Below are 27,246 nucleotides of genomic sequence, written 5' to 3'. Positions count from 1 at the left end.
CAAATCAAAAAGATTTGTCCTTATGAACTCAAATCTAGCCTCAGATACTTACTACCTGGGTGACCCTGAGCAAATCACTTAACTTTGCCTCAATTTCCTCATCTGTAAAATTAACTGATAAGGAAATGGCAAACAATTACAGTATATTTTCCAAGAAAACTCCAAATGGGGTCACGAAGATTCTGACATGACTGAAAGTAGTCTATAGAAGTTTCTCTTTCTTGAGTCCATCATTGGGGGATTTAAAATGAAAAACATGAATTTCTAGAAAAACCAAGTCAAGGAATTATCCATTTACAGGAAACTCTGTAGTAATAATGATGACCAAAAGCTTGCTTATTCTAGAAGTGTTTTATAAAAATACTGCTAAATAGCACTATAGATATAGCACCAATCCAGGAGTCAGGAGGAATTGAATTCAAATCCCACTTCTGAAACTTATTAGCTGTATGACCCTGGTCAAATTACTTAACCTGATTGCTTTCACACACACACACACACACACACACACACACACACACACACACACACAGAGACCTTACTCTGGAAGTGTTTTGTGAAATACATTGGACAGCTAGGTGGCACAATGGATAGTTCACTGAATAGTTCCTGGATAGTTCCTGAAGTCAGGAAGACTTAAATCTAGCTTCAAACATCTACTAATTGTGTGACCCTGGAAGTTCATTTAATCTCTGTCTGTCTCAGTTTCTTAAACTATAAAATGAATGTCTTTCTTGGAAAGATCAAATAAGATAATAATTGTAAAGAGCTTAGTGCTTAAGAAATGCTATTGCCCCCCCACACACACACCCCTCTATCATATCATGGAAAAGACCTTGGATATCCCAGAGCCTGGGCCAGGGAAGCACCAACACTACCAACACAGGAAAACCTTTGACCCCAGGCTTTCCATAAACTTCTATATATTGTCCAGGGACCATTCAAAGTATGAAACTGTTCAAAAACTGAAACCAGGGAATATGACTTTGGCCTCAGCAATTCATGGGATTAGGAGATCTAGATTTGAATCTCAGTTCTGATGCTTATCAGCCATGTGACCCTAAGGAAACCTGAAAATACTATATAAATATAGGTCCTTACCTTTGCCCAACACATAGTACATACTTAATAAATGATGTTTGTTCTTCATTCTCAAAGAAGATCATGATATCAGGAAGGTGATGCCAAGACAAGCATTAGATTTGAGTGGGGGGGGGGGGGCTGTGTCTAAGTCACCAGTCTCACTTTCTGCTTAGGAGCCATCTGGGTCCAGTAGCCAGATATGAATCAGGATGACTGGAAATAGCCCTGGATGCAAGGCAATCAGGGTTAAGCAACTTATTTAAATTAAGGTCACACAGTGAGTAAGTGTCTGAGGTCCTCTAGACTTCAAGGTCAGTGTTCTACCCACTGCACTATCTAACTGCCCTTGCTTTATAAATGATAGTCAACAGACAATACTAAAAGTCTGATTATGCCCATTTTATAGATAAGGAAACTGAGCTATAGAGGGGTGGATAAAATTAACTGCCACAGGTCCACCTCCTAGTAAGTAACAGGGCAAGTATAGAATCAAGGCCTTGGTACAAAGCAATGTTTCTTTCTATGTCATCACTCCCAAAAAACTAAAATGGGGGAGGAAGGAAAGAAAGGTGAAAATGGGAAAGTCCATACTTTGTCTTTTAGACAAAGCTGTCAGTTACCTGGGGTTGGGATAATAGGGGAAGTAACTTAAGACTGAGCTGGAATCCAGTGGACTGACTCCAAATTAGGAAGTGATTAGTGAAGGCTGATGGATAACATTTAACTCTCATCCTTGAATAGAACTATACTCTAATGATAATAACAGGTCACATTCTACTGAATTTTAAGGTACAAATAGCTTTCTTCATAATAATTCTTGGAGAAGAACTCTAGATTTGAAAGGAAAGAATCTGAATTCAAATTGCAGTTATTCCACTTGTATAGCCTTCAACAAGTACCTTCCTAACTAACAATTGTGAGGATTAAGTAGAGACTTCATGGAGAAGCTGTACACTGAGCTGACCCTCTATCTTGGGGCCTCATCTGCAAAAACGAGAAGGTACAAGTTTCCGGATTCCTTCCTGTTCTCAATCCTCAGTCAATGGTCAGACAATACATCTCACCACTTCCTCTCAGTTGCAACCCCAGACAATTTCTCAGTCACCCATGTACACAGAGATTCCTAAGCACCAACCTTCCCAGGCAGCCCCCATTTCTCCCCTTCTTCCCATTCTTCTCCTCTCACCCCCTCTCCACCAGTGAAGGAAGCCAGCTGTCACATGAGCAGCCAGCTAAAATATTTTCACACTGAAGTGAATCATTCTGAAGCCTGAAAAAAAGTGTGAATAACGTAATTAACACCTCATTGGGCTCTGGAGCTCAGACCCCACTTCCTGAGAAGTCCTTTCTTATAACAGGAGGCACCCAGGCCTTGTATGGTGTGTGTGTTGGGGGACAAAGATGGGTAGAAATGAACCAACTCAAAAGGGCTGGTTGAGTGGGGCTGCCTGGTCTCTCTCATGGAGTAACTTAACCTGAATCCATGTTAGCGCAGACTCTGGGGTCTAGCAGCTGGCAGGGGATTCCAAGGTGAACAGGCACCCAGCACAAAGAGATGCCATCCCTGGGTCTGTTTATCAGCTTGTCTCATCTGTTATAATTAATAATAATACTTTCTCAGTGTCAAAGATCAGTGATTCTGGAAATGAGGGTCCTCTTCCTACCAATGAATAACAACCTTCTCGGTTACTAATTTGTATTTGAGATTTGCTATGGTCAAAGTTTTTATCACCCTGAATTCAGTCAAACTCTCTGACTCTGGCCAGGTTGGTCATAGAATAACAGATTTAGAGCTGAAAGAGACCTTCAAGGCCATCAAGTTCAACTCCCTGTTTTACAGATGGGGAAACTGAGGCTCAAAAGTTTAAATGACTTGCCTAAAATCACACAGCTAGTAAATAGCAAAGGTAAGACTCAAACCCAGGTGAAGACTGTAGAGAGACATTTGAACCCCAGTCCTGTACTCAAAGCCTTTCTCAGTTTCTAGAACCTGCCAAAGTTTGCAGTCTGCTGGCAGGGCCTTCAAGCCTCTAGTGCTACCTCCACTTCATGAAGTAGTAGAGAAAACCTTAGAAGCTGCCTAATAAAGATATGGTTATCATCTTCAGAGAACTTCAAAATTCATAAAGTACTTTTTCATAACTCCTGCTAGATTAAGTAGGATACATTATTGCCTCAGTTTATAAATGAAGAAACTGAGGCTTAGGAACAGTGAGGTCACTTCTCACAGGTCACAAGTATACAAAGTGGAAGAATCAATAAGAAGAATAGCTCACTTTTACATAGCATTTCAAGAGTTACAAAATGAGGGTGCAGCTAGGCAATACAGTAAATAGAGCACTGGCCCTGGAGTCAGGAGGACCTGAGTTCAAATCCAGTCTCAGACACTTAATAATTACCTAGCTGGGTGACCTTGGGCAAATCATTTAACCCCATTGCCTTGCAAGAACAAAAAAAGTTACAAAATGAAATATATTATTCTATAACTAATAGTTAATATATTGTGATCATTTTGCTGCTGTTCTTGCTATTCAATCCTTTCAGTTGTGTCCATTTTGGGATTTTCTGGGCGAAGATAGTAGAATGGTTTGTCATTTCCCTCTCCAGCTCATTTTACAGATGAAGAAACTTAGACAAACAGAGTTAAGTGACACTCAAAATCACACAGCCAATAAGTGTTTAAGAAGAGATTTGAACTCATGAAAATTAGTCTTCCTGATTCCAAGCTCAGCACTACACCACCTAGATGTATTTATAATTATACACATAAATATATATTATGCTACATATAATATATATTTAAAATAATAATGTTTGTCTTGCATTTTCAAAAACCAGGACATCAGGGAAGTGATGTCATGGCAAGCACATGATTTGAATTTGAATGAGGACGATGCTGTGCTAAGTCACCAGCCTCACTTTCTCCTCCAAAGCAAACTGGGTCCAGTGGCAGATATGTATCAGGATGACTAGAGATGACCCTGGATGCAAGGCAATTAGGGTTAAGTGACTTGCCCAAGGTCACACAATTAAAGGAGCAAGTGTCTGAGGTTGGATTGGACCATCCTCCTGACTCCAAAGTCAGTGCTCTATCCACTGCACCATATAATAAATGTAGTATGTAATTATTAAATATCATTGCATTATATAATTATTATATATCAGTGTTTATATTGACATGCAATATATTAATGTATAGTAATATTTGTTATATAATTAATGAGACAGTGATATTCCTATACAATAATTGTGCTTGTGTAATAATATGATGATATTACATATAATTAACACATTATACATATCTATATGCTGTTCAGTCATTTTCAACTCTTCATAACCTCATTTGGGATGTCACACAGCTAGCAAGTGTCTGAGGCCACATTTGAACCCAGGAAGATGAATCTTCATGACTTCAGATCCAGTGTTCTATTCACTATGGAATCACCTAGAGCCCCTATAGAGGACTGAATCAGAACTCAAATTAATTCTGCATTTTCTATCCACAACTTACCTTGATTTGAGCTCCAAGGAACATGAGCCTCTCTTCCAGGGATTCACAGGTGGCACCCCCTCTCCTTTCCAACTTCCTTCTTTGGATTATCTCATCCCCTTTAAATTTTAAGTCCCTTGAAGGCAGGGACTACCTTTTTTTTAACATTTGTAACCCTAGAACTCAGCACAGTGCCAAATATCTAATAGGTGTTTAATAAATGTTTATTGTAAGGAAGAGATATAGTCAAATCTAGGCTTTAGGAAAAATCACTTTAGCAACTGCTTGGAAGGTGAATTAAAGTGGGAAAGACTGGAGGTAAGGAGATCAAATGGAAGGCTGTTGCAATAATCCAGAGAAGAATGTTGTGTTGTATTGTAATTAAAAAAAATTTCAAAGAGAATAGGTGCCAATAATGACTTGGCTGAGGAGTTTGCATTTTACCTTGGGCTTCCCAAGGAAGTCATTGAAGGTTTTGTTGTGTTTATTTTTTGAAGGGATGAATGGTCAGACTTGCATTTCAAAATATCAGTTTGCTGGTTGGATCAGTTTGGAGAATGGGTTAGAGAAGAGGCAGATAGGAAGCAGGGAGTCAAATTTGAGAGTTATTCCAATAGTTGAGAAGATAGGTGATGAAGGCCTGAACTTGAGTAAAGATTGCTGAATGGGGAAAAAGGGACAGATGCAACTGTTTGATTTGAACCCATTGCCCAGAACTATCGGAATCTAATAAGAAACCCAGATGGAGGCTGCTAGAAGCTTCAGTAGCTTCCAGGGACGTCCTGGGTATCAGATGAACCTGTCCAACCTATTTCTGGAAGACAAGATGCTAAGAAAAGACTCTTTGCAAACCCCACCTCCTACTGATCAACAATCAAGCTGAGAGAGTGATTCCGGTGGGAAAAGGGGAAAAGAGGGCAGGAAAGGGTTGCTAACCTGATTTCAGAAAAACAACTGGAAGTAGGATGGGGGTAAAACATTACTAATATTACCATTATTATTAAAATAATAATAATTGCTAGCACTTATATTTCACCTTCTAGGCAGCAGACACTATACTAAGCACTGAGCAAATATTATTTCATTTGATTCTCAAGCCAAAACTAAGGTAGATAAAATTGTAGTGATTTATTCAGTCACACAGTCTGCGGCTGAATTTGAAAGCTGGTCTTCCTGGCCCCAGGCCCAGTACTCTAATCACTGAGTCACCCGGGTGGTATAGTGGATAAAGCACTGGCCTTCAAGTCAGGAGGATGGGAGTTTGAATCCAGCCTCAGACAGTTGACATTTACTAGCTGTGGGCAAGTATCAACCCTGACTGCCTTACATCCAGGACCATCTCCAGTCATCCTGATTTATATCTGGCCACTGGACCCAGATGGCTCTGGTGGAGAAAGTAAGGCGGGGAACTTAGCACAACCCCACTCACTCAAATTCAATTCATGTCCTTGTCATGGCATCAACTCTCTGATGTGATGGTTTTCTTTGAGAATGAAGGACAAAAATCATCAACTGCTTCAGCCCAGTCCAGATAAAAGAGGTAGAAAGGAAAAAAGAATGCAGGGGATTTGCTTTCCTTCCTTAGACATTTTGTGACTCTATGAAAGATTGATGAGCAGACATGAAAAGGACTCAGCAAGAAATTAAATTAGATTAACTAATATATTAACTAAATTAGATTGACTAATATGACAAAAAAAAAGGAAAATGATCAATTTTGTAGAGGAATGGGAAAATTGGGACACTAATGCACTGTTGGTAGAGTTGTAAACTGACCCAACCATTCTGGAGAACAATTAGAACTATGCTCAAAGAGCTATAAAACTGTGCATACCCTTTGCCAAGGGTATGCACAATTATGGCTTCTATGTCCAAATCCCCAAAACATCCAAGGGGTGGAGAGGACCTATTTATACAAAAATATTTTGTATATACAAAATACAAAAATGCAGCTTTTATTGTGCTAAGATTTGGAAATCAAAGGGATACCCATCAATTGGGGAAAGGCTAAAAAAGCTATGGTATATGAATATAATTGAATATTATTGTGCTATAAGAAATGACAAGAAAAATGATCTCAGAAAAACCTGAAAAGATTTACATGAACTGATGCAAAATGAACAGAACCAGGAGAACTTTATAAACAGTAAAAGCAATATTGTTCAATGAGGAACTATGAATGACTTAGGGACTGCTAGATGACAGAATGGATAGAGCATCTTGGATTCAGGAGGATAAGAGATTAATTCTAGCCACAGACACTTGACACTTACTAGCTACGGGACCTTGGGCAAGTCACTTAACCCTGACTGCCTCATATCCAGGGCTATCTCCAGTCATCCTGATTCATATCTGGTCACTGGATCCAGATGGTTCCGGAGGAATAAGTGAGGCTGGTGACTTAGCACAGCATCCCCCTCACTCAAATCCAATTCACAAGTTTGTCATAGCATCAATTCCCTGATGTCATGGTCTTCTTCGAAAATGAAGGACAAGCATTATTATTATGAATGACAACTTTTCTCAACAATACAATGATTTAAGAAAATTCCAAAGGACTAATGATTAAGCATACTATTCACCTCCAGAGAAAGAAACTAATATTATTTGAATACTGACTGAAGTGTAATATTTGTCACTTTCTTCCTTTCATTTTTTTCCTTATTGTACAAATGACTAATATGGAAATTATCTACATGATTGAACATGTATAAGCTATATCTGATTGTTTACCAACTTAGGGAGGGGAGAGGGAAGGGACGAAAGGAAGGATAGAATTTAGAACTCAAAACTTTAAAAAAATATATTAAAAATTGTTTTAATGTGCAATTGGGGGGATTTTAAATGGCTCAGCAAGCCCCCATACCAGAGGTGTTAATACTACTTGAACAAGTCTATCTAGCACTTAACTTCCACATATAGCTCCAAGAACCTGCAATATGCACGGAAGCTACGTCTTGGTAAAAACATCTCAGCAAACAGGCTAAACCAGATTGAGGGTAACTGATAGATCTCAAACCCTTTTGTGAGTTAGGGGGTGTCTACTTCAAGCATGTGAAGACTTTCCCTGGTGCAATGAGTGAATGAGAACAATCTGGGTTCAACTGGGTTGCTGCCTCTACTCTGCCATTTTGGTTCCTCCCTTGGACCTGTTTTGTATTGTTATATTTGATTGGTGACCTAAGAGTGGAAAGGAAAGTATAATTGCTATTGAACAGATTTGTTTGAGTGCATGTAAGCAAGAAGCCCAGGACAACACACCAAGGAAAGAAGTCTAGTTGAAAGGCTAGTACTTGAGTTGACCAAATTAGAAGAACTATCTGGAAGTGCTGACTACGCCAATGATTTATTAGCCTTGCAAGGTGAGTTATAAGGCATGACTGGGCAGTCCGATTCAGCAATGCAGTGGGATATGCACATTTATGGCAGTGATTATGAAAGGAGGATGAAGAGCTGATCCATATGGGGGAAAGAGGGAAATGCTCACTACACCACCACCCCCAACTCATCACAAGGAGCCTTATTCCCAAGCAGTGTTGGACTATCTCCAGGTAAAGGGCATCCCTGTGCTGTGAGGTCCTGGCATTTTTTTCATAGGGGACTATTAGGAGAGGGCAACCCCAGAGATCCTGTCAGTGTATTTTTCAGATGATGTTAGTGTTCCCACCAGGCCTTCTTATCACTAGCAGTGAGGACCCAGACCATTAGCATGAGGTTTACTTACTATTCACTGGACAGTAATAGGAAAGTTGTTAAGTGGAAAGGATTTAAGGGGAAAAAATACCAAGTTCTATTTTAGATGTAACTATAAGGCATCCAGTTTGAGACATCCAAAATGTAGGGGGTGACGTGAGACTAGAGTTCAGAAAATAGCACTAGAATTATTATTCCCATTTTAGAGAGAAGGTAACTGAGCTTCCTACAAGTAAAGAGATTTGTGCCCAGTCACATGACTCTTAAGTGTCTGATGGCACCTGTGCAGGAAACAACGTTGTAGGTTTCTAGTTTGGAAAACCTCATGGAGAGTGAGCCAGACTTGGCATCAATTCCACCCTATAATGCCATCGTTAACACTGAGAACCAAGAGCCAAGTCAGAAAAATGCATAGCAGTATTCAAGACATACTAAAAGAAATGACCAACCAGTGCCTCTCTGGAGCAATGGCAGAAGATTCCTACTTGGACGGGCAGATGTTGGCACTGAGAACCTTGATCTGCATGAGGGATTCTGGTCCTCCACTAAATCTAAAATGGAACCCTGTGAGATAGAGATTTCTAAAATGGAACCCTGTGAGATAGAGATTTCACCATCTGGTCCTGAGTTTGCAAAGCCTTATGAATTGGGAAATGGAACTCATGGGGGGGGGGGGGCGGGTTCTTTCTGATCTTAGTTTTGCTAAAGGTTCAGATTCAAAGCTTTCTTGTGTTCCTTAATTTTAAAAAAAAATCCACTTTACAGTTTTGTACTTGTTAGCCCAATGCTTGCAGTCAGTTAATAAACATTGATTTGGCACCTACTATGTGTTAAGCCAGTATTTAGCACAGTTGCTAAGAGCTAAGGGCTTTCACTGGGACATGAACCAGATTCTGCTGTCCTTGAGTGGAGGCACCAATTATGGAGATTATTAGAGAGGAGTTCAGACACACAGTTTAACGATAAAATCATACAATGTCCAAGAAGGTTAAAAACCTTCTATTCCAATTATGCTGAACAGGAGTCCTATCTCCCTGACAAGAGATGATACAGGCTTTACTAGAAGACAGTCTGTGAAAGGGAACTCATAATGTCCCTAGGCTGTCCACTTGGTTTGCAGGTAACACCATCTCCTAGGTAGTTTATCATGCATTTTCATTTTTATTCCAATATTTGCCTTTTAGCAATTTGTGAGGTCACTGAGTTGAGTAGTTAAAAAACAAAGACAAAACTGAGCTATCCCTAGACAGTCTACTGTTGGAATGCAAGGTGCACAAAGGTAAAGAAAAACAATAGGGAAGAAGCTGCATGTACAAAGGGCAATGCTTCATATCTGATCTAGATCCTAAAATATGCCTCTCTCCATCACTTCTAGTTCTATCCTCTACAGTTTAAACAGAAGTAGTCTGGTCCTTCTGTAAGGCAAGTAGAAAGACCTGAAGTTAGAAGACTTGGGTTCAAATTTGGTCTCAGATGCTTACTAGTTATGTGACCTTTGGTAAGTCACTTAACTTCTGCCTGCCTCAGTTTCCTCAACTGCAAAATATAGATAATAAAACCATCTACCCCAGTTTCCTTAACTATAAAATGCGGATAATAAAATTGTTCTGCCTCAAATTTCCCAGTTGTAAAATGTGGATAGTAAAATCTGCCTCAGTTTTCTCAACTGTAAAATAGGGATAGTAATACTATTGACCTTCCAAGGTTGTTGTAAGCTCAAACGAGATAATATCTGTAAAGTACTTCACACACAGTGCCTGACACATAGCTTGCGTTGTTTTTATTATTATAGTCTACATTTTTGCTAGTTAAATATTAAGTTATGGGGGCTACTCCCACTCAGGAGTGAGACAGCAATAGTGTAATACAAACAACTTTGGATAGAGAGGATCCTAATGGAGATACAGAGACCCTAAAAGCATCATAATATTTGGTTCATTTAAAGCAATTATTTTCCATAGAAAGAGAATTAAGCGGGGCAGCTAGGTGGTGCAGTGGATAAAGCACCAGTCCTGTAGTCAGGAGGACCTGAGTTCAAATTTGACCTCAAACAATTGACAATTACCTAGTTGCATGACCTTGGACAAGTCACTTAATCCCATTGCTGAGGGGGGGGGAGAGAATTAAGGGAGCATCATTATTTGTATTGATCTTTAATGTTAAGTTTCTAATGGGAGAAGGGGAGTGTCAGGACCTGTAATTTGTTGATTTAGGGAGTTCCCAGGGAAAAAATTCCCTCCACCAATACAGACCAGTGACATTTTTGGCAACTTAAATTCTTAAAGAGTTGCCCTAGGGCACCAAAAGTTCATTTATTGGCCCAAGCTTATAAAATCAGTGGCTAGAGAGCTGATCCTGGAGTCCAAGAGACATGAATTCAAAGTCAATCTCAGACTCATCCTAGCTGTGTTACCTTGGGCAAGCTATTTAATCTAATTTGCCTCAGCTTCCTCATCTGTAAAAATGAGTTGGAGTTCAATATCTTTGCCAAGGAAACCCCAGGTGGGATCATGAAGCATCAGACCCAACTGACTAACAACAGTACCTCGTTTCCACACAGTTCTTCACATTTGCCTGAGTTCCTTGAATGCGGGCTCAGTTTTTGCCTGGCTGTAGTTTGTTGACCGACTGACTGACTGACTGACATCTCTTCCCCAGACTGAACATCCTGAGTTTCCTCAGACAACTTTTATTTAAGGGTTAGATTCCAGCAGCTGCCTGGCTTGAGGCCAGAGCAGAGAGAGGCCAGGCTGATCCCTTGCCACGGTCTGAGTCTCACAGACAATTCTCCCCCCCAGCCTCTCTGCTCTCCCAGAGACAACAGTGTGAGTGAGCCAGATTTTCAAACTCATTTCTCTTTTGTTTCCTGTTGTCTTTCTAGACTTCCTCCTTTGACAGACTCCTCCCAATCTGAGCCCTCTCTGACAGCCAACCACCTGGGTCTCCCGGTAGGGGAACCCCAGCTTGGCCAATCCCAGGGCCAGGGGAACCCTTGCCAATGACTTCCTCCTTCAGGCCCCAGGGTGGCCCAGACAGGAGGGGAGCTCTCTCTCCCTCTCCCCGCCAATGCCTGGCCTCTGACTCCCAAAGCCATGAAGGAGGCAGACCCAGGAGCCCCTGGGCAGGAGACGCTGGAGCTCTTCCAAGACTACATCACTTACTATCGGGCAGGAGGCCGGGATGGTCGGCTGTGGGCCTGCAGACAGCCAGCTGTCACCCAGAAAGCCAAACAGCTCCTGGCCTCAGGGGCCACGCAACCCCGAGGACTTTGTTTGTATGAAGAGCCAGTCACTGGGGGCTCCTCCCAGGGGCTTCTGGGGCAGGGAGAGGATGTGTGTCCAAGATTGGTGCCAGCGCTGGAGTTCCTGGAGCTCATATGTGTCAACCTCTTTCTCCTCCCTTGGAGGAGAGAAATAAAGTCACTAAAGGTAGGTACTGATTCCAGTAGAGTTGGGGGGCTTATTTGCCAGCCCGGGGGGGGGGGGGAGGTCTGCAGAGAGAAGAAGAAGAAGGGATAAGAGGGGAGGGATTAGGAAAATAAAGGGCGATCCTTCAGCTCCTTAGGAATTGTAATCACAGTACCATAAAGCTGAAAGTCCAGCCCACATTTCTGACTTTAATAGGGAAATTACTTTTAGGAAGACTCTAGATATGTAGCAGAAGAGAATCAGGAAATCTGGGACCAAATCCTTGGTTCCACCACCTGTGGATTAAACAAGGTCATTTCTTGGTTCTGTGGCTCAGTTTCCTTTTCCTGTAAAATGGGGCTAATAAAACTTGTCCAGCCTGCCTCACAGGAGTGACATGAGTATGCAATGTGATTGTTTATAAAGTACCATGTGAATACAGAACACTGGGAACCCCTGCCAGTGACTTCCTCCTTTAAGGGGGAATATATAAATATACAAAGTACTATGTAAAGTATTATTATTATTCCAGTAGTTGTATGATGGAACGTCTTTCAACTAATAGTGACAGCAAATATATATCAAGTATCTAATATTTTCAAGGCCCTATTCTCAGAATTATAAAGCAGAGGTATCAAATATGGAGTCCTGTGGTTTATAATACTCTACAGTAAAGCCTACAATCAGATTAAAATGTAATTGGAGAATAGTCAACAAAATAAATAAAAGTTCAATAAAACAAAGATAACATTATATCCTTGGTGACCTCCATTTCTATTTGATTTTGTTACCACTGATGAAGAGTACAAGAATCAAAGTTTCTCAGGGAGAATTATAGTTTTAGAGCTGAAAGTGATCTTCAAGTCCCGTCCCTCCCCACCATCATTTTACAAATGAGGAAACTGAGGCTGAGGAAAGTTAAGTGACTTACCTGACATGAAACAGCTGATGAGAGCCTGAGAATCAGGATCTGAATTCAGATCTTCTGGACTCCAAGTCTAGCCCTCTATCCACCCATGCCATCTAGCTGACTTTCAAAGCAGGATAAGATCACCAGACATCTTCCAATGATTTCAGACATGTTGCATCACACTTCTGACCCCCTCCTCTCCAGAATGTTGAATGTGATTGGGGGGGGGGGGAAGGGGGAGATACTTGCATCTTTCTTTCACATGCTATTTGGCATAGGGCTGATGGGATATTTCAAGACAACCCAGGATGGCTTCCTATTCCACTACTCATTTATCAACACCACCTCCATAGTCTCATCACTGATACCATGCTACTCTCTTGCCTTCCTCTATCACCACAACTGCATTCAACCATAACAAAAAGTCCCTGGGCTATTTTGCCTGGCACCTGTCCTGGCCCACGCAGCCATCTCAGTTTCTCAGTATGCATCAGTTGTGGGATGTCTGTGAAATTATAATAACTATGACTGGCCCCAGGGAAGAAGTGAGAAAATGGACCTCCACCTCCAGTTTGCAGAGGTGGAAGACTAACAACATGAAAAACTATATCCATGTCAGATTTGGTGAATGGGGTGGTTAGTTTTATTAATATGTTTCCCCTCCTCCCTGCTCCCCCACCCTTGTTTTACTCTTTGCTACAAAGAATAGCTTTCTGCAAAGGGCCCAGAAGGGGAGGGGAATGCATTTGGAAATGAAAGTGATACAAAAATTAAAAACCAATTAGAGTTTTTTTAGTTTCTTTAAGAGCCTTGGACTGAAAGTGAAGACTCAATTGCTTTGCTCTGAGATTAACTCTCTGTACCAAGGTGGGATAGACCTCAGTTTCCCTGAGAAGTTTGACTAGACGATCTTTCCATTCTCTGCCTAGTCTTCCATTCTATAATCTAATATTCTATGTTTAAAGGTCCATTTTGGTTCTAACATTCTAGAACAGTTGTGGGGAGCCCACAGAATGTATATGACCCTTAAAGCCCATTCATGAGGCATTATCACACTTTAATATTATAGGCATTGGTAGTATGGGTTACACTGTGATCATAAATAAATGCTAAATTCATTGATAAGCTTTCTGTTGGGTGAAGTGGCACAAAAGAGCTAAAAGGTTGGACATCCATGTTCTAGATTTTGAGGTACTTCTCAGCTATGACATTCTCTTCTGTGTTCTAACAAATCCCTTCTCTTGTCATGTTCTTTTGGTTTGAACACTTTGTGATCTTTATTCTCACATTGTTATGTTCTATAATCTAATATTCTATATTCTTAGATCCCATTTCACTCTAACTTTTGTTAGAATGTCCCTTCAAACTCCATTAGGTTTCTTTGATTTTGATGTCCCCCATCCCATAACTCTATACCTATCCATCAAACCCTGGGGACCTCTAGTTCTCCGACAGTAAGCAGAATCCTTTTCCCTTTTTTGTTTGATTTTCCTTAAAAGGTTTGCCTCACTCCTAATGCTTTGTTTTGTTTCAGACATTTACAGGTAATTTTGTCTACTCAGTTCGGTCTGTGCTTCCAGAAAACATTGTGGAAATGATCCTGAAGAAAATAGGTTATGTTGCCTTAACAGCCACGGAATTTTCACTTGTCAGAAAAATAAACGAGGAGGAAGCAATGCAGACAGCATTTGAAATATTCCTTACTAGAATTGAATGTGAAACTATCCTTGAAATGTCTCCTGAGTCAGGTAACAGGGAGAAGGTGGGCACCCTTCTACAAAATGCCCAGCCATCCAGGCTTCCAGAATGCTGGACAAGTCATTCCAACCAGGTGTCCAAGCTCCCAGGTAAGAAGAAGGACAATTTGCTTTCCAGCCTGAAGGTTGCACAGGACCCAGCAGACAAGGGCAAATTTGAAAACCCATGGAGTGGAAGAACAGAGGATGGTTGTCATTTGAAATCAGATCTAAGTCTAGCCAGGAAGACTTCTCCTACAGATGTCCTCACCCATGACCAAGAAGTGGTCCAAGACGTTAGCAAGTGTTCAGACAGTGATGAGTTCCTCAACTGCTACAGGGACATCTTCATTGGTCAGATGCCCATTTTCCCTAAAGACCTCCCTCCAAGCAGCCAGAGGAAGCCCCAGGCTCAAAGTGGCTGTGCTGACCAAGGTATCTTGGTCTCCAGCAAGGCTGCTGTGTCCAGAGTTGCCTCCATTCTACTCCCTCTGGAATCCAGTGGTCCCCAGGCCCTAACTGTTTTTACAGATCCAACATCTGACAATAATAAGGTCCCTGGCCCACAGGTAAAACCTAGGTCAGCAGAGGTGGGAGGCCTTGACACAGCTCCAGAGTCCAAATCTGCCAACATAACCTTAGCCCTCTGTGGCAACGTTCCCTGGGAAGATGACTGGTCCAGTGAGGATGATCTCGATGACCTCTCCTCCTCTTTTAGCAGGCTCCAAATTAAAGCTCATAGTACTGAAAACCTTGAATATCCTGCCGAAGAGACCTCAAAGGTCAATAACAGTAGGGCTACTGGAAACCCCACCCATTCTGAGGGAAGGCACAACTGTCTTGATGTAACTAGTAAAATACATTCCACCACCCAGCCAACCTCAGAATTAGTGTGTAGACCCTGGGAAATTGGCTATTCTGAGAGCAGGAGGCAGCAGTTTCAGAGAGTTACACCATCCTTCAGACATGTCCAGGAGCCTCCAAACATTACTTACATTCCTCCCAGAAGTCTAGAAGTGCCTCCTCCAGATACCACCATCAACACACACCATAAGGATGACTTTCGATAATTGGCTTAAACCCACTTAAACCCACAAAGCTTTGTGACTGTTAGGACAGGGAACCAAGAATCCCAGAAACATGGGTTAGGAAAGATATTTAAAATCCCTGTTTAACTGTCTGAAGAGTGGCAGTGTCAAAGACTCTAGGTTGAGTAAGGAACATAGAAACAACACATCCTTCCCATTGTCCATTCAGGTTCTGCCATAAAGTCATCCAATCTTATTCATGCAAGGGCATGGAGGAATCCGTTATTGAGGAAGAAGACAGGAAAGCAGCAGTCTGAAAGAGTGCAAAGATTGTGGAACCTGGAGTCAAAAAGCTAGTTACCAGTCCAAGTAATCACCTGAGGCAACTCACAATCCTCTGGACTTCAGTTTCCTCAGCTATGCAAAACAAGTATGTCAGACTAAGGTACATCCCAACTCCAACACTTTAATGTTTTAACATTCTATGTTCTAAGATCTTTTCTAGCTCTGACTTTCTAAGTTCTATCATTCTATGTCCTAAGATCCTTTCGAATTGTGACATTCTGGATTCTAAAGTCTTTTCTAATTTGGGTAGGAAGGAGAGTTACAGAATTCACATAAAATTAGAGATTTTTTCAAAAATAATCCAGACTACTCCAAGTACAAAGATGGTGGGTTACTTAGAAAGATTTAGGAATGTATTACCATGAAAAATTTGACTGTTATGAACTAGCCTTGTGACCATGAGAAGACCCTGAGCCTTAGTTTCCTCATCTGCTAAAGGTGGATGGTAATCCCTGCCCCTCCTCCTACCTGGATAGGATTGAAGTAATATATATAAATTGGACTAAACACTGGGGAGTTGCCATATTGTGGATCCTTCTATTGCCATCTGACTCTTGTTTACTTTCTGCCCCTCCCAATCTCTGCAACCTATAGACCCCAAGAAACCCTAACTTTGGAGTCAAGCAATTAAATTTGGAGTCTCTTCTTAGACAGCTATTATCACTTTACCTACCCAATTTCCTAAAATTTAAAATGAGAGAGTTGGAACAGTGAATATGGTTCCTTTTAGTTCTAATATTCTTTGATTCTATGAATTCTGTGGCATAGTCTGAGACCAATTTTGGTCTTCATTGGAGTCTCAGGATTAGTGGAGTTTAGGCTCAACATTATCACTTTTAAGGCTAGACCCCTAGGACCCAGTTTCTTTGTGACTAGAATATTTTTTCTTCAAGTCCTTATCTCCTAAGGCCTAAACCTTCATGCTGCAGGTGTAGAAACCTTGACATCTGTGTAATGGCCATGATATCTGACTATCCCAACACTATGTCCATTGCCTCAATTCATCCCCCGCCATTGCCCATATAAACATCCCAGATCCTAGACTGTACTCCAACTTCAAGATTCAGGGCTAGAGTTCCATTCTTCTGCTTGTAATTGATTCAAGCAGGTTGAATTAGTTTCCTAAGCTTCCTTCCAGTTTAAAACCTTATGAATTCTGCCTTCTTGGTCTAGAATCTACTTTCTAAGTTCACTTTGTTATGTGGTCATCCCTAGATTAATAGCAACTGCTTCATGAAATCTACAGTTCTCCAACCCTACACACATCAATCCTTCCAGTCCAGCTCAACCCATCCCTGAGGACTAGGTTGAAAAACTATCTTTTTAACAAATAAAAGAGCAGGAGCAATGGGGCATGAAGTGAACAGTGGAGGGGGAGTTTAAAGAATTATGTTCTTGTTTCGACACTGAAGTTGATGCAGCAAGGGACCACTAAAGGGAGAAAAGGTGGCTAGTGTCAGACAAACCAAACCAACATGACCACCTCCATGTCCTTTCAGGTCCCCGTGTAGTCTGTCCAGCAACATGTTCCCTTCTCCTCCAAAATCACCAACCCCAATTTCAGTTCAATACCTGAATCCACTAGGCAGGGAATTTACCCTTATGGAGAAATGACCTAGCTACTCCCTACTTTTCTCACCAGTCAAAACTACTGAATAATAATGAATAATAAAATTCATGCCAGCAAAATCCTTAGCATTATCAAATGATTCAACATCAAAAGCGGAAATGGTTTTATCAGTGGAAATGATGCCATAGTTGTAATCTTAGTTTCTTTACTGCTGTACCCATGAGGTCTTTCCATCTAACTTGCAGCTGAAATCCCCACAGGAGTTGTCTCTCCTTTACAATGGAAGTTGCAATGGACTGGTTTGCTTGCTTTTTATTTGCTTTCCCAGCATTTATCCCAGTGCTTTGCACATAGTTGGCACCCCAAATGCTTTTTCATCCATTCACTTACAAACTCATTCTGTGACTTTAGAGAAGTTCCATCTTCCCCCCTCCTAGGCCTAAATTTCTTCTTTTCCAAAATGAGGGGGTTAAATCAGAATCCAATTCTGTTGCTTTGATTCTAAGGGGCTCTCAACTCAGACAGAAATTTTCTTAAAAAAAATAAACAAAAAACCAGTTGATAGATAGGCCCCATCAAATTAAGTCAAAATATTTCTACAGATCTTTTAAGACAAGGGTGGAGAACCTTTTTCTATCAAGGGCCATTTGGATATTTATAGCATCATTTCCCCCTCCCCCCAATTTGGTCAAACATTTAATTCACTTATAAAAAATTCCTAGATTTATAGTGTCAGAACAAATGATTTCCCTTGCCCCTGTTTTAAGGAAAGAGCTTCTAGGATTTCAAACAGCAAAGGGTTTCTCTCCTCACCCCCTTTATAATAAGTTAATATTTAGATAGTGATTACAATATGTCTTCCACTTCACAATTATTATTTCATTGATCCTCACAACCACCCTAGGAAGCAAATGCTATTATCATTTCACAGTTGGGGAAACCAAGGCAAAGAGGTCAAATGACTTGCCCAGTCACATAGCTAGTATCTGGGATAGGAATCTAACTAGGATTTCTCTGACTCTGGTTCTCTGGTCTAACAGACTCCAGGTCTAGCACTTTGGCCAATGAGAAGGGCCCTTATTTAATACAGTCTAGGAAAGTTTTCCAATAACCTTTTTGCAGGGGGAGGGGTGGAATCTTCAGACCTGTGACTTCACTGTTTTAGGGAAGTCCTGATGAGGAATCTCTTCCTTATAATACAGACCAACAACTGCTCTTTAACATCTCAGCTTACAGAGTTTGTGTCTGGGTCTCAGTCAGTATTACTAGAGGCCAACTCTTTCTGCATGCTGCCTCTGCTTTATCATCTCACTGAATCCTTGAGAGGATACTGTAATCTGATGAAAAGAATCATAAATGCTATAATTGTATGTAAACCTCTACTTGCTTATCTTTTCTTTCCAACAAAGATTTTCTTTTTTCCTCCCTTTTTTTAAGCAAGTTTTTTAAAATGTCCCCAAAACATTACAAGTTTGGTAAAGATAAACTATTACATGAACTAACTGAGTTTTAAATTCCACAGGGTAAATTAAGAATCACAGAATGTCACAGCTCCATTAGATGGGAAAAGACCTGGAGTTAGGGAAGATGTTAAAAAAAAATCCCAGATTTCTTAAGATGCTAAGAGTGCTCCATCTTAGAATGCTCACTAGTCATGTGATCTTGGGAATGTCACAGTTCCTCTCAGCATTCTGCCTTCATTTCTAAAATGGAGCCAATAGCTATAATACCTTCTTTAAAAGTTGCTATAACATATCGAGGTCAAATGAGAGTCAATGTAAAGGGTGTCAATATCCTCCTGTAAATGTCAGCTTCTAACATCAGAGGTCGATAGATTGGAAAGTAATTCAACTTCTTCATTTTTCTGACAAGAAAATCAAGGCTCTAGAGGTTAAGGTCTGTAGGTGACATTGGCAGTTAGACTCTGTGACTTTTAAGTTCATAACCATAGGGGACCTTAGGAGAAGGTTATTACATGCTATGTTAGAAAAGAAAACGTGTTCTACTATCCAACAGGTTTTTAACTTAGGGCCAGATTACCTTTTCCAATTACCTTTTCCAAAATAGCTTCTTACCTTCCTATTACATGGCGAGGGAAAGGCCATCATAATAGCTTGTATTTGCATAGCTCTATTATCTCTCATCTCTCATCAGGCACATAGAGGACAACTCAAAGACCACTTTAAAAGATGCAGAGGAAATTGAGAACCTGATATAAAAAGTGACTTGCCCAAGGTCTCACAACACCACCAGGATATGGCAAAACCAGATGATTGTGTCAGATCCAATGCTCTTTTCCCTGTGACTCTGCTACCTCTCCTGTGGAGATAAAGTCTGAAGTACTTTATGAAGATTTGTTTCCTGTGATGTCATTAGTGTAATACAAGACAGCCTAGAGAAAACTGAAGGAGCAAGTGAATTGTCTTCAAAAATTCTGAGATCTTGTCTTGGGGAAGAGGGATTAAACTTACTCTGTTTGGCCCCAGAGACAGAATCAGGAGCAAGACATTTCAGAGAAGCAAATTTAAACTTGAAGTCAGGAAAAAGTTCCTAAGGAGGAGAGCTGTCTAAAAGTGGAGTGAGCTGATTGGAAGTGGGTTGTGCTTCAGACTGACAATGACTTGTTGAGTGTGTTAGAGGGAATTTATTTTTTTAGGCCTAGACTAAAATGGCCTCCAACTTCTTCCAACTCTGAAATTCTATGATTTTTCAATTCGTAGCCCAAATCCTTCATTTTTACAGATAAGAAACTGAGGCCTGAAGAGGGAAATAACTTTCCTAAAGTCAGAAAGTAAAATTAGAGGGAGTTCAAAGCTCCTGATTCCTATCCCAATCCTCTATCCAAAGCCATCCCCTTAACCTGAAGAAAAAAAAAAGAAAACATTCAAACGATTAAAACCATTTAAAAGCATTGGAGGAATGCAAATTGAAACAAGTCCAAGGTTTCACTTCACACCTTGCAAATTAGCAAAGATGACAAAAGGTGGGAAGATAGGCACACTAATTTATTGTTGGTGGAGCTGTAAATCAGTATAATCACTTAGAAAAGAATTTGGAGGGGCACTAGGTGGCGCAGTGGATAAAGCACCGGCCCTGGATTCCTGAGTACCTGGGTTCAAATCTGGTCTCAGACACTTAATAATTACCTAGCTGTGTGGCCTTGGGCAAGCCACTTAACCCCATTTGCCTTGCAAAAAAAAAAAAAAGAAAGAAAGAAAGAAAAGAATTTGGAACTATGCTCACTGCCCATATCCTTTGACCTAGAAGGTCTCCACATACACCAAAATGTTTACCATAGCACTTTTTCTAAGTACTAGAAACAAAGTAGATATTTACTGACTGGGGAATAACTGAAGAAATTGTAGCAAATGAATATGACTATTCTGTGAGAAATGATGGATGTGATTAATACAGAGGATATGACTGTTCTATGAGAAATGATTGATATGATGAATACAGAGAAGCATAAAAAGACTTAAACAAACTGGAGGCAGGATGAAATAAGCAGAGCCAAGAAAAAAATATACAAAAATGGTTACAGCAATATAAATAGAAAGAACCACTCCAAAAGTGAATGTTACACATTCTTCAAAGAGAGAGAAGACACCTTCAACTCACCTATTTGCAAAGGTGGGAAATCTACCACTATTGTACATTGGACATATTTTTGGATTTTTTCCCATTATACTGACCAGTTATGCTGAAATTTTCCTGCTTTTTTTACTTTGAAAAATACTACCATATGGGAGGACTCTGGGGTGGGAGGTACTGGGGAGGGTTCCTGGAATTACAGTGATGTAAAAAAGAAACACATTAATAAAAAATTATTTTAAAAAATATATAAGAAATGAAGCAGGGGTTCCTTAGAGGACAGGGGATCTCATGGTATTGTCCTCAAGATCAGGTTGCTAGTGAGACCTCAAAGGGCAAAGTAGGTAATGAGAATGGAATAAGCTCCCATCTAGCCTGCTTTTTCCCCCACATTTAGTAAACTATCCAAATGCTAAGAATAATTTCCCTCAAAATGAAAAGAATATATTTAAATACCATAGAAATCAATGCCATCATAAATCTTTGAGCTAGGGCAATCTCCTGACTGCCAGGTGAAGACAGTAACTTTAGATTTAAACAGTATGTTCATTTGAAGTATGTACCCACTTCTACTGGCCATCATGCCAAGTAAATCTTTCTCTCTGCTCTGAGGATATTTAAGCCAATTCTATGTTTGTCAGAGGGCAGGGGCCAAAGGGCTTCAGGGCATACTTCCAAGCATGGTGGGGAAGAAGCAGTCCAATAGGCTGGCCTGTGCATTTGAGATCCCTGCTTCAGGGTATCCCCATCATCATCTCTTCTCTCCTCTAAACCATCAATAAGAAAGGCCATCACTTAGAAAACAGAGCCTTCACTCTCATAAAAGTCACATGATTTCATACCAATACAAGAAAGTTTCATCTCAGACCCAAAATCAAGACAAAGTTAAAACTACAAAGTCACAGCATTAGTATTTAATGAGACCAAACACAACATTGGCTTGCATTGTTTATTTCCCTCAAAACATGGCAAATAAATTACCAGACAATAATGACACTTGGCTCCATTCACTTCCTGGCTTTCTCTCAATAAATACAGGCTCCCATTCTCATGCTCACAACAAAAGACTGGACCATTGAGTTGTCAGGAGGATCTAACTCTTCCAATGCAGCTATTCCTAGATCATCAAAAAGCAAAATGAGAGATTCTCTGGGATTTAGGATAGTAAAAGCAGCAAAAGTTGAAAGTCAACTATTATACCTCCTACAACTAAGCTACACAGTGGGGGGGGGGGACCATTCCAGTTCTTCAATAATAGTAGTTACCATATATGCTTGTGGGGGGTCACATGAAGAATGATATTCAACTTCAATTAAGATTAATTGGTCCAAATTTGCTAGCACAGCACCTGTCAGCAATCAATTAAATAGCCTGATTGTTAGATGCTGGGTGATTTTTTTTTTTTTGGCTAAAAATCTCAGGCAGGTCAAATCCCAAGATCAGTCACATCAACATCATGATTCATGAAAGACAGTGAGGCAAAAAATGAATATTGTGACAATTTACCAATATTATGTATGTATAAACAAATTTATATATATATAATATATATACTTCAATACTTAGTATACTGAAATATATGTGTGTGCACATGAGTATACCCTTAATGTATCATGTATGTTATAATGTGTTGTTTGTGTATGTATACAAACTGTTTTTAATCAGATATGATAGAAAATTTACTTGAGTGAACTTTTAAAAAGCAATTCTTCATCACTAAATTGACAGATCCTGACAGGCTCCAACTATGATCATATAGATTTTTCTGGGCCTATAAGTGATGCTTCATATCCCCTGCAGCTAATATTTGGTCCCGGTTATTCTCATAGAGCTTCAGCATTGTCTGTGTGTCCTGGTCTGCTTCAATCACCTAGAAAAGAAGCAAAAAAGAAATTAGTTGATGAAATTCATTTCTATAATAAGCCAGGAGGATCACTCTATGAGAGTCAAAGAAAGGAAGTAGTCACAGTCATCCTAGCACACTGGAATAAGTTTTGGGGGTTTGGGGTTTGTTTGGGTTTTTTTTTTTGTTTTTCCAAGGCAATGGGGTTGGGTGACTTGACCAAGATCATACAGCTAAATAAGTATTGTATCTGAGGCCAAATCTGAACTCAGGTCCTCCTTACTCCAGGGCCACTGCTCTATCCACTGTGCCACCCAGGTGCCCCTGGAATAAGTTTTATGGATCAAAGAAGGACAGATTGCTGGAAGGACCATTTTGTCTAATCCTTATGTTATACCATTAGATTGTGAGTTCCATAAGGACAGGAGCTTTATTTGTATTCCTAGCACTCAGTACAATGTCTGAGACATAAAGGACCTTAATAAATGTTTACTGACTGAATTACAGAATATTTCTCAACCTTGGGTCAATTCTCTACCCTCTCTTGGGCCAAGTTCACTAATTTCAACAGTCCTTAGTTTTCTCTGTGTCACAAACATGATGTCGTTCCCTGTAACACTCCAGTGAAACCCATGGACCTATTTCAGAATCATGTTTTTAAATGAATAAAATAAAATACATAGAATTACAAAGGAAATCGATTATAATGAAATATAGTTAGCAAAATGTTTTTCTTAAAAACAAGCTCATGAACCCCAGGTTAAGAATCCCTGCTCTATAGTAAAATATTTTAACACTTCGCTGATTTGGAAATCATTTAACAACCTCATTTATATAGGATATACTGTTGTTCTGTTATTTCAGTTGAATTCGACTCTCTATGAGGAGAGTCCATGATGCCATTTGGGGGTTTCATAGCAGAGAGATAATGGAATGGTTTGCATTTCCTTCTCTAGGTCATTTGATGGAGAGGAAATGAGGTAAATTTACTTGCCCAGGGCCACACAGCCTATTAATGTCTAAGGCTAGATTTGAACTCATAAAGATGAAGCTTTCTGACTTCAGGTCCTGCACTTTAGCCACTGTACCAACCTTTAGACCATATATAGTTAGTAGCACAAAAGGATCTCCTGAGAAGCTTAATCAGATATCTCCAAGAATGAAAATTAAATGCATGCACTAAGCTCATAGAAGAGAAACTTAAGCCATTATTCAGTCTGCTGGCTTGTTTTAGACAGGACTCTAAGAAGTTAGGATAAAACTAAGCTTCTCTACTCACAGGGGATAGCTGACACATATTTATAAGGATGACAACAGAGAGAAACACATAGATGGAGGTCAAAAAGACAAAGGATAGTTTCCTTAATATTCTTCTCAACTGAAGATGTGTGGGTCCATTCAGTAAAGGGAAATATACGCAAATGTATGCATACATAGTATACACATACGTCCATATATGTTGAGACACATATCTTGACAGTTCCATAACTCAACCTAGCACAAAACAGCAACTAATGCTCATGATGTGAATCTTCACAGAATTCTGTTCTGCAACCTCTAAGGATTCCAGAAAGTCTGCCATTCAAAGAAGTTAAAATTAAAAGTGTTTTTGTTATCTAGACAATTCACTTTGACATGGTGGGGAAAAGGGAGTGTGAGGGCTGCAATAGCAAATGTGATCAATTTGCAGTTAGAGAGCCTGGGGTCAAATCCCAACTCTGAAATTTAATTTATGGGTCCTTTACAGATCTAAATCATGATTCTATGAGCATATCATTTCCCAAAAATACTGGATAAGCATATCACCATTAGTTTTCTTTCATGAATTGAAAATGATCGTTTTGGCTCTCTCCTGCCGACACGCAAAAAACAGTACTAGTAGTAGTAGTAGTAGTAGTAGTAGTAGTAGTAGTAGTAGTAGTGGTAGTAGTACTGTCATCATCAGAGCAGGAGTAGTACTAGTTAGTAGAGGTGGTAGAAGAAATGGCTTGTACTTATTGTATTAGGTGGCAGGGCTTATACTAAGTCATCAACATAATAGTCACAGATACTAGGGCAGTGTTAATCAAGACTGGCTTGTGTGAGGTAGTAGCAGTGCTAGGTAGCAGTATTACTACTAAGTTATTATAGTTGTTGTAGTACCAGTTAGTAATAATAATGGTTGTAATAGCAGTCATAGTAGTAGTGACAGTAGTACTAAGCACTTATAAAGAACCTTAGAGTTCGCAAAGCACTCTACAAACTTTAACTTAGTTCATTCTCATAACAACCCTGGGAGGGAAAAGGCAGACACAAGTTAAGAGAGTTGCCCAGAGTCACACACATAGTAAGAGTCTGAGGCAGGATTTGAACTCTGATCTTCCTGACTCCAAGTTTGGTGCTACATCCACACAACTACCCAGTTCAGATGGCTGTGTCTCTGCTTCAATCTGGGTCTAAGACTTTCTCCTCTTCCCCACTCTTTCCTCCCCACCCTCTCTCCCCCTTCCCTTCTGTCTCTCCCTGTAATGTTTTGTCCTTCATTCTTAAATGATATCAGGAAGGTGATGCCATGACAGGCACATAAACTGAATCTGAGAAAGAGGGGAGCTGTGCTAAGTCACCAGTCTCACTTTCTCCTCCAGAGCCATCTGGATCCAGCAGCCAGATATGAATCAGAACAACTAGAGATAGCCTTGGATATGAGGCAATAAAAGTTAAGTTACTTGCCCAAGGTCAACAGCTAATGAGTATCAAGTGTCTAAGCCTAGATTTGAACTCAGGTCCTCCTGCCTCCGAGGCCAGTGCTCTATCCACTGCACCATCTAGCTGCTCTGTGTGTGTGTGTGTGTGTCACATACACACACATGTCTATATACATGTACATATACACATACCCCACACCATTTCTCTCTGTGCTTCCATTTCTTATGGCATCAAATAGATATAATATTTGTCCTACCATCCTAACAGGATTTCTGTGAGAATCAGAAATATTTAATATCATATATGTAATACTAGAAGGGACCTTAAAAGTCATGAAATGCAATATTCTGATTTTTACAGAGAAGGAAATTGAATCCCAGAGGCATTAAATAATTTGCCCACAGACAGCAATAGTGCTGAGATTTAAACATAAGTCCTCCTCTTCCAAGTCCAGGACTCTCAAGTGTTTTGTACTTCAAAAAGCACTATAGAAATACCAGCTGCTCCTCATTTCATCATCTCTTTCTCTTCCTCTGTAAAATCAGGACAATCATACCTGCAGGACAATCACACCTACCTTGGGAAGCAAGCACCTGATAAGGAACTTCAAACACAAGAGAAATGTGAGTTATCGCTACTAAGACCCTCCCAGAAAAAAAATCTAACCATATTCCCCTGGATAGAAAGTGAGAAGAAATCCTGTTTAGAACTAAATGATGCAAGTCCCCTTTGAAAATTAACTCTCGAGATACTGCAATTTCCTATCCCCTGACATATGGATAGTGTCCCATTCCAACTCCCAGCATGGTGAATGCCCTTCTGGAAAGTCCCATGACAGCCTTCTGTTCTTATATGAGCTGGGGTAAACATACTTACGAGAACAGGAGAGGGCACTGTGAAGAGGGTTTGCTTAATGAGCCACTCCTCATACAGATGGTGGATGGCTTCCAAATATTCCTGTGAAGTCATTCAGACACACAAAGTTATGGTGAGTCTCAACAAGAGCAAAATCTCCTTCAGCAATCCAACTTTGGCCATCAAAGGTAATGCCCAAATATAGCTACCAGGTCTTGGGACTTGGACGAACCATGCAATGGAAAAATGGCAGATGCCATCCAACCTCTGAAAACAGACTCAATGGAGACAAGGTTTGGCCAGCCGAACAATATTCGGAGGTTGCTATATCATGGGCATCTGAAAGTTTTTCCTGATCCTCAACCCCATCAGTAACACCCTTTCCCTCAGGTTTCACCTAGAACTCTGCTATCCACCTCTCTGTTGTACCTGGCATCTATATTACTATATATTAGTTACTATTTATATGCATTGCATCTCCACATAGCAGGACTTGGTAGAACAGGAAAAGCAGCTGGATTTGGAGTTGTTAGAATCTCAGATCTGCTGCTCAGTATCTGAGTGACCTTTGAAAATCCATTAGATCTCAGTTTCATCATCTGTAAAATGTGAGAGATTAGATTAGATAACTCCCAGGATCCCTTCAGTCTCTAAATCTATATAATATGAAGAAGAAAGGGCCTATGTCAGAGATCCATTTTGCATCTCTCCCCAGGACCTAAAAATAGCTCTCTAAAAACAGGAGATGTCTTAAAAAGTTGAATACATGATAGAAGTCAGAAAGTTGGCATGTGAGTAACAGCCCCGGTTTTTACTGAGCAGATGTGTGACCTCAGATTTCACTTCCCTGCAATCATGGACTTCTTATCTGTGTGTCTCGGGTTATTCCTCTGATGACCCTTAGGATAAGAAATTTTTGAACTGAATAGGATCTCTAATCCAATGCCCTCATTTGACAGATGTGAAGACTGAGGTTCAGTGCATAAAAAAAAAAGTCACAGGGAATCCTG

General features: G+C 40.2%; 2 protein-coding genes across 5 annotated transcripts in view; one reads left to right on the top strand and one right to left on the bottom strand.

Moving 5' to 3' along the window:
• Positions 1-11,171: 11,171 nt before the first annotated feature.
• Positions 11,172-24,284, top strand: LOC141500179 (uncharacterized). 3 transcript variants are annotated; one of them, XR_012471884.1, is made up of 3 exons: positions 11,172-11,694; positions 14,118-15,777; positions 19,417-24,284. XR_012471884.1 is itself a non-coding variant. In XM_074203165.1 (2 exons), the coding sequence occupies exons 1-2, from the start codon at positions 11,359-11,361 to the stop codon at positions 15,387-15,389; spliced, it is 1,608 nt and encodes a 535-aa protein (XP_074059266.1). In that variant the 5' UTR covers positions 11,172-11,358; the 3' UTR covers positions 15,390-24,247. The 3 variants fall into 3 exon arrangements, 1 of the variants encoding a protein (XP_074059266.1); XR_012471881.1 differs by having other exon boundaries at positions 14,118-15,792; XM_074203165.1 differs by having other exon boundaries at positions 14,118-24,247.
• Positions 17,170-27,246, bottom strand: part of TK2 (thymidine kinase 2) — a 47,464-nt gene continuing 37,387 nt past the window's right edge. Inside the window, exons 7-8 of one of the 2 annotated variants that reach the window (XM_074203186.1) lie at positions 26,258-26,338; positions 17,170-22,723 (exon numbers count right to left, since the gene is read on the bottom strand). In XM_074203186.1, the coding sequence (XP_074059287.1) occupies positions 22,625-22,723; positions 26,258-26,338 (180 nt within the window). In that variant the 3' untranslated portion in view covers positions 17,170-22,624. The remainder of the gene's footprint in view (positions 22,724-26,257; positions 26,339-27,246) is intronic. The other variant, XM_074203183.1, reaches the window with a different exon arrangement.

Source organism: Macrotis lagotis, chromosome 1 (assembly GCF_037893015.1).
Source record: "Macrotis lagotis isolate mMagLag1 chromosome 1, bilby.v1.9.chrom.fasta, whole genome shotgun sequence".
NCBI classification, from domain to species: Eukaryota; Metazoa; Chordata; class Mammalia; order Peramelemorphia; family Peramelidae; genus Macrotis; species Macrotis lagotis.
The sequence above is the reverse complement of the archived record's forward strand: the minus strand, read 5'-3'. Positions and strand labels throughout refer to the sequence as shown.

Coding starts and splice junctions, on each gene's coding strand:
- LOC141500179 (XM_074203165.1), top strand. CDS start 11,359: ATGAAGGAGGCAGACCCAGGAGCCCCTGGGCAGGAGACGCTGGAGCTC. Junction 11,695..14,117: donor GAGAAATAAAGTCACTAAAG/GTAGGTACTGAT, acceptor GTTTTGTTTCAG/ACATTTACAGGTAATTTTGT.